The 12,918-nt window shown below is 35.8% G+C and overlaps 1 protein-coding gene across 1 annotated transcript in view; it reads right to left on the bottom strand.

The window, feature by feature from the left end:
• The window catches only part of LOC113476231 (dynein heavy chain 5, axonemal-like), a 170,286-nt gene that overhangs the window by 121,885 nt on the left and 35,483 nt on the right, over positions 1–12,918 (bottom strand). Inside the window, exons 21-31 of the mRNA XM_026841585.1 lie at positions 10,784–10,991; positions 9,989–10,076; positions 9,746–9,869; positions 9,470–9,633; positions 8,263–8,355; positions 6,923–7,126; positions 5,123–5,203; positions 4,635–5,039; positions 4,357–4,475; positions 1,974–2,110; positions 754–916 (exon numbers count right to left, since the gene is read on the bottom strand). Of these exons, the coding sequence (XP_026697386.1) occupies positions 754–916; positions 1,974–2,110; positions 4,357–4,475; positions 4,635–5,039; positions 5,123–5,203; positions 6,923–7,126; positions 8,263–8,355; positions 9,470–9,633; positions 9,746–9,869; positions 9,989–10,076; positions 10,784–10,991 (1,786 nt within the window). The remainder of the gene's footprint in view (positions 1–753; positions 917–1,973; positions 2,111–4,356; positions 4,476–4,634; positions 5,040–5,122; positions 5,204–6,922; positions 7,127–8,262; positions 8,356–9,469; positions 9,634–9,745; positions 9,870–9,988; positions 10,077–10,783; positions 10,992–12,918) is intronic.

Raw genomic sequence — 12,918 nt, forward strand, 5'->3', positions numbered from 1 at the left:
TGCATGTAACAAAATTCCCCTTTTCTATCAATTCTGCCCATACTCCATTGCCAGGAATCAGAATTCAAAGCAAGCTGGCAAAGGGGAAACAACCCAGATCCTATTGGTTCATGAGCCCCTGCCGCTGTGAGAAGTAACAAGCTGGGTCAGGGAAGCCTTGCAGATCCAGCCATGGCTGTTGAGAAACCAAAGCTGCATCATTACCAACATAGTAGAAGAATTCCTCTGATTTCAACAAAGCATGGTTTCACCTTATAGTTATTTTGCATGCAAGGTGGAAAACATTCTTCCTCTCAAACGTCATAACTAACCACTCAAAGTTTAGTGTGGCTACCCACCTTTGTCGAAACAACAATTTCTATCTGTACAAATGCACAGAAACAGACAGTAACATCAAAATTTTGGCTAACATCACAGAGAAGGTAATATGTGAAGATGAGCTATGAAGGTTATTTATACTTACAACCCACTTGCCACAAGTATATGCACATTATTCATTAAATAAGCAACAACCTACCTTGTCAGTATACCCCAACAAGGCTACAGTGGCTCACATGCCAAACTAAGTAAGGTCATGCTAGCTGCATATTGCACCACAGTCTGCAACTCATGCAGCTGTGCTGAGCACTTTGAGCAAGCCTGAGTTTGAAATAAGCCAACAGATTTTTGCTCCTCAGGGCAATTTTCACAAGATAATTAACACAGAAAGCCGAGAAATAAAAATTTTATGCATTTCAACAAATAATAACTTACCTGCTTTGAAAATCCAGAAGTTCATTGTTAATTTTTTCAATATTTAAATCATTCCAAAATATTTCATTGTATCCATCAATATTAGAAGTAACTGAATTATAAAGACTGTAAAGTTTCTGAAGCAATGAAAGCTCACGTTTAATTTTGTGCAGTTCAGGATACTCTGTTTCAAATTTTAAAAGAAGAAATTTATGTATGTTAATTAGGTACAACTATATTCATGAACATAAAATTCCATGTATTTCTAAAACTAGTATTTAATAAATGTCTGAAATCAGACTTATGGTCTTTTAGCTAGTGTCTAGTAAGACACTTTTCCAGTTACATTACATAAGAACATCAGATTTTGATGTACACTAATTGTATAGATTGCTGAGGTTTTTATAAATATTCTTCTATATCACTACATGTAATCTTATAAGGGAGGTGCTGCACCTACCTGTGAGGAAGATAATGTTGAAAAAGTAGCTGAAATGACAAAGGAATGTACTATACTTTCATACAAGAACTAAAATAGCCCCCATCTCAATTTATGCTATTTACGTAAGAGGCAGGGGATGGGGATGGGGGGATGTGCTTTCAAAATAAAAATATAGAATATGTTACACAATAAAAGTATTTAAAACGGACCTCATTAACTGAAATGTTTTGCTTAGTTTCTCATATATTTGGGAATTCCTAATTAAATATATTGTGATTATTGTGTATGTCTTCAGACAGGAAAATATGCTGAGTTTAGTATGTAAAAATTAAAGTGTTTATCATACATTCTGCTGTAACTTTAATTCATACCATGCTCTTCCAGACTTGAAGTGTGTCTGACTAGGAGCCATAAGGATATTATAGATCAGTTGCACAGCCCAAGGGAATTCATTATACATCTGGAGCAGGGACAACTTGAGTACATCAGCAACATGTTCCCCAAATTTAGACATGGAGGAATACAGACAGGACATGTGCTTAGCTCTGAACAAAAAAAGCAAGAGAGCTAAGCAGCCGGACCCTGAGATACATGCAACAGTACAATATTTTTCCACCTGATGTTTATGTATGTGCAGACTTAGAGCCAGTTTCACACAGCTGCTTTTCATAGGAAAAACAGTAAATATTTACTGCAAGGATTTTTTCTCCAATGAATCCAGCACTGAATGCATTTAACAAGACCCAGAAGAAAAATTTAATAGCCTAGGACCAGGTAACCATATCCCCAGAGAAACTACCTGTGATAGGAAGACCAAATAATTCTTCTCCACCAGAAAGAGAGATATACTTCCTCCATAGTTCATCAAATTTGGCTTGAAAGATCTGTAATCTGTCACTTGCTTCACGGGGAGGAACATTCTCCTTACTGGGGCCCCTATAAAAAACAAATTCAGTGCAAGTATCAATCATAAAGGCTTCACAAAGAAGAACTATAGAACTCATACCTGACTTACCGAACAGTATTTAATATTTTCTATCAGTTTTTTCTAGAAATTTTCACTAAAGACAGTAAAGGAGAAAATGTAAAGTATATTCAATGTCCTAACATTACACATTGAGTAGTACCTGAAAGAAAGTCCATTTTATTTTCTAATAATAAAATTCATCTGTGTTACCATACATATTACAAACAGCTAAAAAGATCTACAAACGGTTTTTCCTTGTTATTTTCACTTCTTTTCTTCTCTAAAATACATCTTAATGATTATTTTCATTTGTAGTCTTAAAAAGGGAAAGACAGCAGGTATATAATTCAGGGATGAAAACTGTGATAGCTGGTACTAGAACCATAATGAAGCACTCAGAACAATAACAGAAAAAAACATGATTTTGCCCTAATGAGTACATCTCATCTGGAGGACTGGGTGTAATCCACAGCTCTCACACCACTTCTTGGCTGCATCATAATATTTTGGGATGGGAACTCTAAGTATGTAATATTCTGTTGTGCCATGGTTATTTCTAGAAAAAAATACAGGTACGTGAGCATCAGAGAGTGGTGCAAGTTGGCTGCTTGGCAAGGAAAATGGAACCAGGAGATGAAAGCGGTAACATGGTCAGCAGAAGCAGCCAGAACCTGGTCCTAAAGTAGTCAATCAAGGAGAACAGGACAGGCTTGGGGATGGTAGTCAGGTTCAAAACAAGAGTCCAGATCTTTAGAGAAGTCCACAATAATTACACAGCACCTAGGTCAAGCCAGGAAGGTAAGTCAGCAAGTCAGGGTCAGAAGCAGGTCTAGTGAAGGTAATTGGGATGAGACCCAGTCCGGTGGTTACCAGGTTGTTCTAACATGAGAATGAGAAGTAAGTCTGTGCATTGGAATTCACATTCAGCTCAGTAGAGTCCATGGCCAGGCACAGACATGGCTGCAACAGAGCTGGAGCTGTAGGTCAGGCCAAGGGTCCAGGGAATGAAGCCTCAGCTTTAAAGCAAATCCCACAGGAAGGGGTGTCAGCCTTGCTGACGTCTCCCCACAGACCTACCTCGGAGTGCTCTGTCACCAAAAGAATGAGGAAGCCCTCAGATGCCCTAACTCTAAATTGGCCCTGAGCCCAGGCAGATAAACCTTCAAGAGGGGGAATGCTCTCAGGCTCCCTACAACTCGGAGCAGTCACTGGGTGCTTCCATTAATTCCTCCAGCCAACTCCAAGAGCAAATCTGCAGGCAGCACTATGCATGCATCCACATTGGAAACCTGATGCTTTAGTGGGCTCCTTTTAAGGGCAATTTCACCTTTGTGTCTATAGCTGGAGTCTTGAAGCTTGAACTCAAATGCACTCACTGCTGGTGTGCCTCCCAAAAGTTTCACTCCTGGTGAAGCAAAGGTTGAAGCCAAGCACCCAGTTACCATTTGGACCACCCTGCTTGTAATGCCAGCGCAAAAGCACTTGCCCTAGGAGAAGAGTATATATTCTTGTTTGTGCTCTATGCATGCACTGAATTCTGTTCATAACTGCAAGGCAGCCTGCAGAGGATGTACATAAAGCTGCTCCACACTGCTCGTGGGCTATAGGTGTGCAGTGCACACCTAGGGTCAGCTGCTGATGTGAACTTCATCGGCAAAAAACACACACTGTGCATGTATTGTCCTAGAATCATAACAGATCACAGCAAGCCAAATTCTGTCTTTCCTTCTTTGTTACTAATGTAAAAGTGTCCAATGAAGCAAACATACCCCACAGTTTAAATGAACAAAGAGCCAAAGTAAGCTTAGAAGTAAGACCGAGTATGACTCAGTGAACTTAGAAACAGAACTGGAATCTCCACTGACATCCAAGGCACTACTTATATACTTAATATTAAATATTTGCTGAAGTGCTTTGTTGAGCTTAAAAACAAAAAAAACCCTTTCAGTTTGGGTCTGGATTGAAAATTTGATTTATTTTCCTCAACCTATTAACTCTTCTGGAATTTCACTGACTCCAGTATTGAAATTATGGGAATTAATCTGTGAAAGTAAGAGTATCTGCTCATTTTACATTATTCTGAAGTTAGGCTTTTTTATCAGCTGTTAAATATACATTGATGCTGTCCTGTGTTTATATTCTGAAGCCCTTTAGATACACCGTTTTTGAACAATCACTAGTGAAGCATAATTATATCGCACCACAGGTCACCTACTTTTCATCATAATCTTTGCAAAATTCTGCAGTATCAATTTGGAATTTTTGAACACCACTCAGTAAATCTGTTTTCATGTCTGGCTGTACCTTCAGCAGCAAGTCCTCAACCTGCAAAGCCTACATGCAGACAAAAAGAAAAAACAGGCATAAAAGACACATGAAAAAAAGCACAGAGTTTTAAGTAAGAAAATAGTTTTGTTCTAGCATTTAAACATTTAAAAAGTTGAGAATAACTTTGCTATATATATGATTTGAGAAATAATACAGCTATGATACCTGTGTGTTTAGGTTCTTCCAGGCATAAGCCAATCCATCAACTCTTTCTGTATTTCCATCTTGAAAGAGCAGATTGTATTTATGAAGCACAGAATAAGATTCTTCTACAGGTCCAACTGTCATGTCAATTTTAATCTCATTCTCTCGAATTGTCTTTAGTGCTTCCATTGCTCCCCGTACATCATCAAGGTCATGGATAGGTCTGCTTAATCTCTTGCTAACATTTTCAATGAATGAATAGATTTCATCCATGTCTGCGGCAGACTTTTTATTCAAAGCTAATCCAAATGTTCTTTGTCTTGAGCGGCATTCTTGAATTAAGGCTATTTTCAATGACTCTGTTGCAATATCCACTGATTCCAGTACACAGTGATTTGGCAGTTCTCTGATTTGCATTTCTAATTGCTAAAATAAACACAAGTGTTCAGCTTTTCATTTCACTACAATTTCTCTGAACAGTTCATTTTTATTATAGATACAATACTTACAGAAAAGTATCTGATCTGAGTTTGGAATTCAGCCGTTGTTGGTCTAGTATCTATAAAATCCCTCACTTTTTCCTCTGGATCCTATATAAAAGAACTTTATTTTAATTATTATTTAGCATGGTATTACAGTAACATATGGGGGACCCAGCTGCCTGATGTACTGTACAAACACAAATGATCCCTCTCTTAAACTCTTTAAAGCACTTGAAATCTATCTGTAACTCAAAACCAGACACAGATCAGGATATCTCCCAAATATTACTACAAAATTTACAATTCCTAAAACTTTGCTGGAAATATTTTCTTCACGGTCTCCCTTCTCTCTGCAAACCCTCAAAAGCAGTTCACATTCTCTAACAGGTATTTAAACAGTAGTGATTGTATTCAGCCATCTTCACTCTTCCTGAAACAGTATATTTAACTGCAGTTTCTAGCTACAAATGGCTGGACCATTTAGAGCAATCAGTTTTGCACAGAAAGATGGATCTAAGGAAGGAGGGGGCATTTAGCTTGTTGAAGCCTGTTTAACAGCAACAGACCACCGAGCATCTTTCCTTTTCATAAGGAAAAGTCTCTGCAGTCTCTGCAGAGAAGAGAACTTCAGTGTTACCAGCTCAATACATGTGTTAGATTCTCGATGCAATTACAGACAAACGATCTTCACCCAGTTGAATGAAATTCATCTATAGTCTGCACTGTGAGGGGCCTGAGAAGCTGTTAGGCTTCTCTAACCAATAATGCGTTACTACTGACAGTTTCCACTGATCCTACAGAAATTTTAAAGACAGGGGGAAACAGTGCCAACTCCTAAGGGATTTTAAGGTTAAGGAGCAATTAACTGACTATTCTAGAAGATTTTAGTAAAAATGAAACATTATCATGCTACTGTATCATCCAATCTGATTGTGCCTTGTCTGAGTGAAACAATATATCATCAACACGTGGTTAGCTCAAACAATAGCTCCAAAAACTGAGTCAACTAAATATTAAGGTTTGGAACCCCAGAAGCCATGAAGAGGTGAATCTGTCCTGTCTTAGCCTGAACTCTAACTGAAAAGAGTCAGCTGTGGGAACATGGTCACCTATGAGTTTGTTTAGAAAGAGGAAGTTAAAAATAGTGAGAAGTTACAAAGATAAGATTACTCCTGTTTTGATTGCTTGTTTCTCAGCCTGACTAAAGCACCTTTGATAGGTAAAACCAGTAGTCGTCCATCCATACCAAGTTGAATTTCACTAGTCAGAACATATACAAGGTTTTATTTCATGAAATATGTCCTGCCAAAACACTCCTCAGAGCTTTACCATTTATGTGATTGGACTACTTCCTAATGAAGACAACTCCATCAGTCCAGATTCTCTTCTGCTTTAGAATCCTGATTACTGAAGACATTTAAGATATAGTTTATAATTTTTTTGTAAAGAAATAGAAAAGCTGCTTTTAGCAGTGGTTGCTGAAGAGGAACTAGTCAGTTTAATATTCAGGAGCAGTTTTGTAGCCTGCGATTTCTCAGAGATTCTGCTAAATTATTCTTTTTTTAACCTATACAGACAAGATGCTGTGAGATAGATGCATAAGCATTCTTTTTTATTCTTCTGCTTTCTTCCTCAAGTGGTTTAATTCATAAAGAATGACAAGTTCTAGTCAACACAAGAGTAGATAGAGAAGGTATTATGGGTATATGGATTCTACCATGAAATCAATGCTTCCTACTGAGCACAAAGGGTCCTTATGCAACCCAAAAGAGTTTATTTAGAAGATTTCACAATATAGCAACACATTTTATTAAATATGTATTTAACCTTGTTCCAGATGCCTGAAAATTCAGAAAAACTCTTCAGAAGATTCAATGCTTCAGTTTTAAGAGATAAAATAATTGTATTTAGTTGGATCACCACTTTGTTTACATCCTTATGCTCCATGATCTGCTTGTCTAAAGGTTTCAGTGCCACCATCCTGGTGAGTTTGCTCTCATCACCTAGCTCTACAGCAACAGCTTGTTCAATCTGGCATAAATTAAACAAGAAAAAACGTATGTCCATTAGTTTTGGGGTTTTTCTTTTAACATTATGAAATGCCCAATAATACATACACCACAAAGTACTTCTAAGAACAGATAGAAAATGCAAAGCATCCACAAGGAGGCTCCCTGTTATTAGCTTGGATTTTTACAGAACTATAGTTCTAGTGTTAAAGCTGATTTTATAAAAAATTGCCACGTGGAGCTCTATATTAATTGACTCTGAATGACATCTGTCAAATACATATCATATACAACTGTGCTGTTTCCTGCTCCTACACAACTGCTCAGGTCTTCCTGATTTCTTTAGTGTAGAATTACAATCTATACCCGGTTTTAGCCCAAAAAGTTCCTGGAGGCAGTGAAGCATTGGCTGCTTGGAAATAAGCAAACAACTCTGCCTGAGGAAACTGAATTCAACCCACTCTGTCCTAATTTGTTTTTTTAATTATTTTTTTTCCAGACTTGAATGGCGTTTTTCGATTGAAATGAGCTGATCTGTTTTCATCTCAGATCAACTAAATAGGTGGATATTTTTACAAAGACACTTTTCAGCACAGATCTACATAGATCTGTATGACATTACCAGATGAGAGAATTAAGACTATTTTATTACCATTACTGTGCATTCCTTGTACTTCAAAAAATTTTTGTTTCTATCTATACCTCAGACTTCACAAGGTTTTAGTGCTCATTTTAATACCAGTTAAAATATTTATATTGTATTTATTGTAGCATTATAGGTGCTGTATGCAGCCTGAAAGTTTAACATAAACTAAAGCTTTAGCCTGGAACTAGTGATAATTTATACTCAGCAAGTAGTACCCACGGACAATTCCCACATATACTCTACAATATCATCATCATACTTGAACAGTATTTTTTGAAAGAGTTTTATTAAAGCAACTTTTTATTTTAATACTAAAACACACCAAACGTAAGGTTTATGATTTATTGCTTTTACGTTCAATTACTTTGTACAGAGATTTAAAACCACTTCCACTTAACAGGAATATCCACCAGATTATAAATCAAAGTACTGGTGTCAAACATATTCTTATAAAATTAAGAAAATCTAACCAAAATACTAAAATTTTAAAATAATTAAAATATAATACTCACCTGCTGCTGTTTATGATGCAAGTAAGCAAATTTCCACAGGGGGATATCTTTGGCTATTGATAATATGATATTTACTGCTTTGTTTACAGCACTCTGAAAACAGAAAAACATTCACCTTGAGCACACAGAGAGATTAGGACAAATAAGAGGGGGCAAAAAAGAAAAAAGGGATCCTCCAAACAATACCAAAATGGAAAAATTATACATCTATCTTTACAGGAAATATTCTAATAAGCGTGAAGTAGGGTCACCCAAAACACACTTTGTAAGGGGAAAGAGTACTCCAAAAAGCTTTATCACAGTCCTTCTACATTTACATGGTTTTTCAAGTGAGAATGTAAGAGAGCTTTATGACAGTAATAACTTATAGTACTCTTTCCCCTTAAACTGTTTATAAACATAGTTATTTATTATCCATAATAATAGTTTTCACATTCATATCAGAATGCCTGAATACATTTGTCTGAATTTGTGATGGTATAGTCTATAATCTATACAGGCAACTATATAAATTATTATATAGCTTCTATCTATGGTCTTTTTAAATTATGCTTTGTGGTCTGATTCCTTACTGACAACACCATGAAAGCTGCAAATGAAATCCGAGAAAGAATTCCGCTACTGATTTTGACAGTGACAATGATAAATGAAAAGTCCACAAATCAGCAGCATAAACAGTTAATGCTTCAGAGATCATAGGAGACTGTAAGTACATGTGTAAGAATTTTGCTGAATTAGTAGAAGTTTAAAGAAGCATTCAAATTGTTCCACAGTTTATGGCCTCAGGCTAGCAATATTTTTCTTTACAATTCATTACTGCAGAATGCTGCTTTATGAATGATATTTTGAACTAATAACAGAGTTTAATACTCTGAAAGAGTTTAAAGGGACCAGGAAGTCAAATCAGGCTGTATCAATAGCATTCATTTTTATTTTTGCATTCACTTTGAAATGTTTGCCTCTAAATAGAGGGTTGTGAACATGAGTTACTGAGCTTTTAGGAAGAAGTTTCTTCTACTAGCCTGCATAACAAACCTGATCAGCGGCTTCATGTCCTTAGCACCCAATGGTGTCATGAATTCAAGTGACATTTAATCTTTTTTTCCCTTAGTTCTTATACCAGATAAAATTCACACATGTGGTTTTTAAACAATGCATTTATAAATGTTTTACCATAAATGACTGAGATATGCAATTATTTTGTTACCTGAATATCTTCAAGACTTGGTCTCAAGACAACATTTGGAATAGCCAGTTGAACTTCAGCTTTGAACAAAGGAACCCTTTGTGTCTCTACAAACTTGGTCATTTGATACCTAGAGTCAACAACACGCAATCGATGTCTTAAGGACTCTAAAGAAATCTTCATGCCTAAATAAATATAATATTTAAGTGAGGTTATATTTTTACCACTGTAAGTTTGGAAAAAAAAATCTTAAAATGCAAATAAAAAATTTAAAATATCTGAAAAAGACAGACTCACATCTGACCAAAGAGTCAGTATTCTTCTGACAAAGCTGTCCCATCAGATTATAGTAACTACAGGACAGGCATTTTTGGCAGCGTGTTTTTTGTTTCATGTCGAGATGTGTACAGGCATATGAATCCTAAAGAGTTAAAGGGAAATTCTTAGGAAAATAATCGTATTATCCTGCATGTAAGTGAAATATCAAGTATCTGACTAGGTTATAAAAAGTTACTTTTTATACTGTAGAGGTCTTCTTACCTCCAGAGTTCTGCTGGCATCTGCTTTCAGCCTGTGCTTAAGAATATCTACCAGTTCATACACAGAGCATTCCACTTGCTGACTCTGTCTACAAAAACAACCTTACAGTCAACCACAAAGAATCAAACATAAGGAATACTCTTTGTTGTTTTCGAGGTACACACCCCCAGCCCCACTGCTCTGTGAAGAATTGTATGTGCAGGGAAACACCCTTTTACTTTTCAGTTTGTTCCTATTGCTTGGGTATACAGAGAATGTAAGACATTAAGATATGCTTCTGCATATTGAGAAATCTATTTGTCAGACTCTATTATATCTGCTTCAACTGGACTTCATCATAATTAAAGAAAAAGAAGTTATTTTCCAGCTATAGTTAATAAAACAGGGTTATCATGATGATACAGTGAGATAATCTGTGAAATCAGAATTAGTAAAATTAAAAAAAAAAAAAAAGGTTTCTTATTCTGCACAGTGAGCATAGACATCTTTTTCGAGAAGAACTGAATGACTGTTCTGCTATAACCTGAAAAATAAGCACAGGCCAAAACATTTGAAGTACCAGGAGAATGGGAAGTCTTACATTAGCTAGCTAGAATCAAGAAATTAACATGGGGATAAGATTTCAAGTCTTATCCGTGTTCATTTTTCTTGCTACTGATCAGAATGCCATATCATTTTGCTTTAGACTAGTACTCTCTTAAAATTTTAAAAGTAAACTCTCTATGCATAAAAAAGTAATACATAAATAATCCCTCCCAAATACAGCCTTCAAATCTATGCAATGAATAAACCTACTGAGACAGTTTGTGAGCAGTAGAGATAGCAAGTTTTTCTGTCTGTTCCAGGAAAGACAGCACATCTATAGGTTCATCTTCTGGCAAAATTATCAGAGCAGTGTTCGACATATCCTCCAGAATTCTTTCGATCCTGCATTCCAGGGTATCAGCTGCTTCTTTGACTGCATAGTCCAACTCCCTCAGGGTACTATAAACATTCTCAATAACTAAGCAAGGAAAAGAAAATGAAAATAAATCATGCAAAATACAGACCGCTTAAATCTCATTCCCCCCTACCCCTAGTATTAGAATAAAATGATGATTTAGTGGCCATGAAATATGCAATTAAGGCTTGGAACCAAAAAGTGATGGACTTACTCTACTTTAAAGTCTTTAAATTAAATGATTTTATAATAAATAGTACAACAGCCTTCAAAATATCTTTTCTGGTTTTGTAATAAAGAACATTGTAATGAAAAGGATTGGCAAAATACAGTGGAAAACAGAAAGAATAAAACTGCCCCAAATTTATTTTGGTTCTGCTACATTAATCCACAGTACTTTTATGATAGTAATTAATTTATAAATTTAATGGCTAAAATTCCTCCAGCCAAGATTACATACTGGTTAAACTACTAGATTTCTTCTTTCATGTGTTTGACCTAACTTGCTTTGGAAAGAGATAAATTCAGTCATTCAACAGGTATGTTTATTAAACTCAGCAAAAACAACTGTTTCCAAATAGACTGGATAAATTCTTTCCCCATCCTTTATACTTTCATTGCAAAAAAGTCACCTGACACCCTTTGTCTTTGTATTTGTTATTACCAGACAGTATAATTTGAATCATCAGTACTGTTTCTTACTGTATGTAGAAAGAAATCACTATGATATCTAAGATACAGCAGTGAGACAGTGGTGTCCAACTGCTGATGCTTTAAGTGGAAACATCATTTACTCTTGTTAGAAAGTTAATGATGGAGCTTGTCTTTTTCATTGACTAAACCAGACAAATAATCCAACCAGTTACTCAGCTTTTTTTGCTGCTTTTTTTTTTTTTTTTTTTTTTTTTTTTAAATCCATTTTTTCACCATTTTTCCTGAATTTTAGTCTAGAAGGCAACCATGGGCCCCAAACTTCTACATATGGGATGGAAAGAAGGCTCTTAAGACATTAAGCTCATGCACAGTGAGTTCATCATATCACTGGCAGGTCAGAGTTATTTTGTAGACACTGAACCAATGGCTAACTTGTAAGCATCAAGGTGGCCAGCCTTGCCCTAAGCACTGGTCAGAGACACATGGAACAGTCACAAATGAACAGCTGCACAAACCCATGCCCCATTTCACATTCAGATTTGGGCTGCATCTGTTCCTGTTTATCTTGTTGCTATTCATTTTTAAGAAGAAAAGTGAAAGCCTAACATCAGTCTACCACCATTGAAAACTAATTTCCAAGCATGATCTCTTGTTTTCTCATGGAACTGCAATATGAAAGTCTTAGTTTTATATATGTCCATTTAAATGACATCTTTAAAATAGTTAATTAATTTTATGCTGTATTTGATAGAGATAAGGTTGTTTCTTACTGGTTGTGTGGAAAAAGCTCAATGCATAACTGAGGATTAAAAACAACTTCTCTTAGAAAAAATTAGGATTTGAGTAGAAGTCTCTAAATATATATATATATCTATATATATCTATATCTTACTAATTTCAACCCTGAATTTAGACATGTCACTTTCAGGATGTTCAGCATAAGTTATGAAGATGTTTTTATAGAAAAGCTGAGAGACATTATTAAAGCTCCCCACGTCCATTCTCTTGCCTCACATTCTTGTAGCAGTTGAGCTATCATTATCTACCTAAAGTGAAGAGGTCAGTCCACAAACACATTTTTTCACAGACAAATAAAAACAGAATGCAGGCATGAAGAGAGCTCTTAACTTTTTCATTATGTGACCATTTACTTGGAAAAAAAAATCAGAGAGATATTGATAAGGGAAAAAGAAAAAAAAAATGCATCATAATTTTAAAAGTGTGATGCAACAGCTTAAGCTCAGTAAATAAAAATGCATGCAATTAAAAAATGGAACTGCAACACAAGACGCAATATGATACAATGTTACTCATGGAAGTTTGCAAGAAAGCTCAA

This window comes from Athene cunicularia (assembly GCF_003259725.1).
Source record: "Athene cunicularia isolate RWA chromosome 2 unlocalized genomic scaffold, athCun1 chr2_part1, whole genome shotgun sequence".
Lineage (NCBI taxonomy): Eukaryota > Metazoa > Chordata > Aves > Strigiformes > Strigidae > Athene > Athene cunicularia.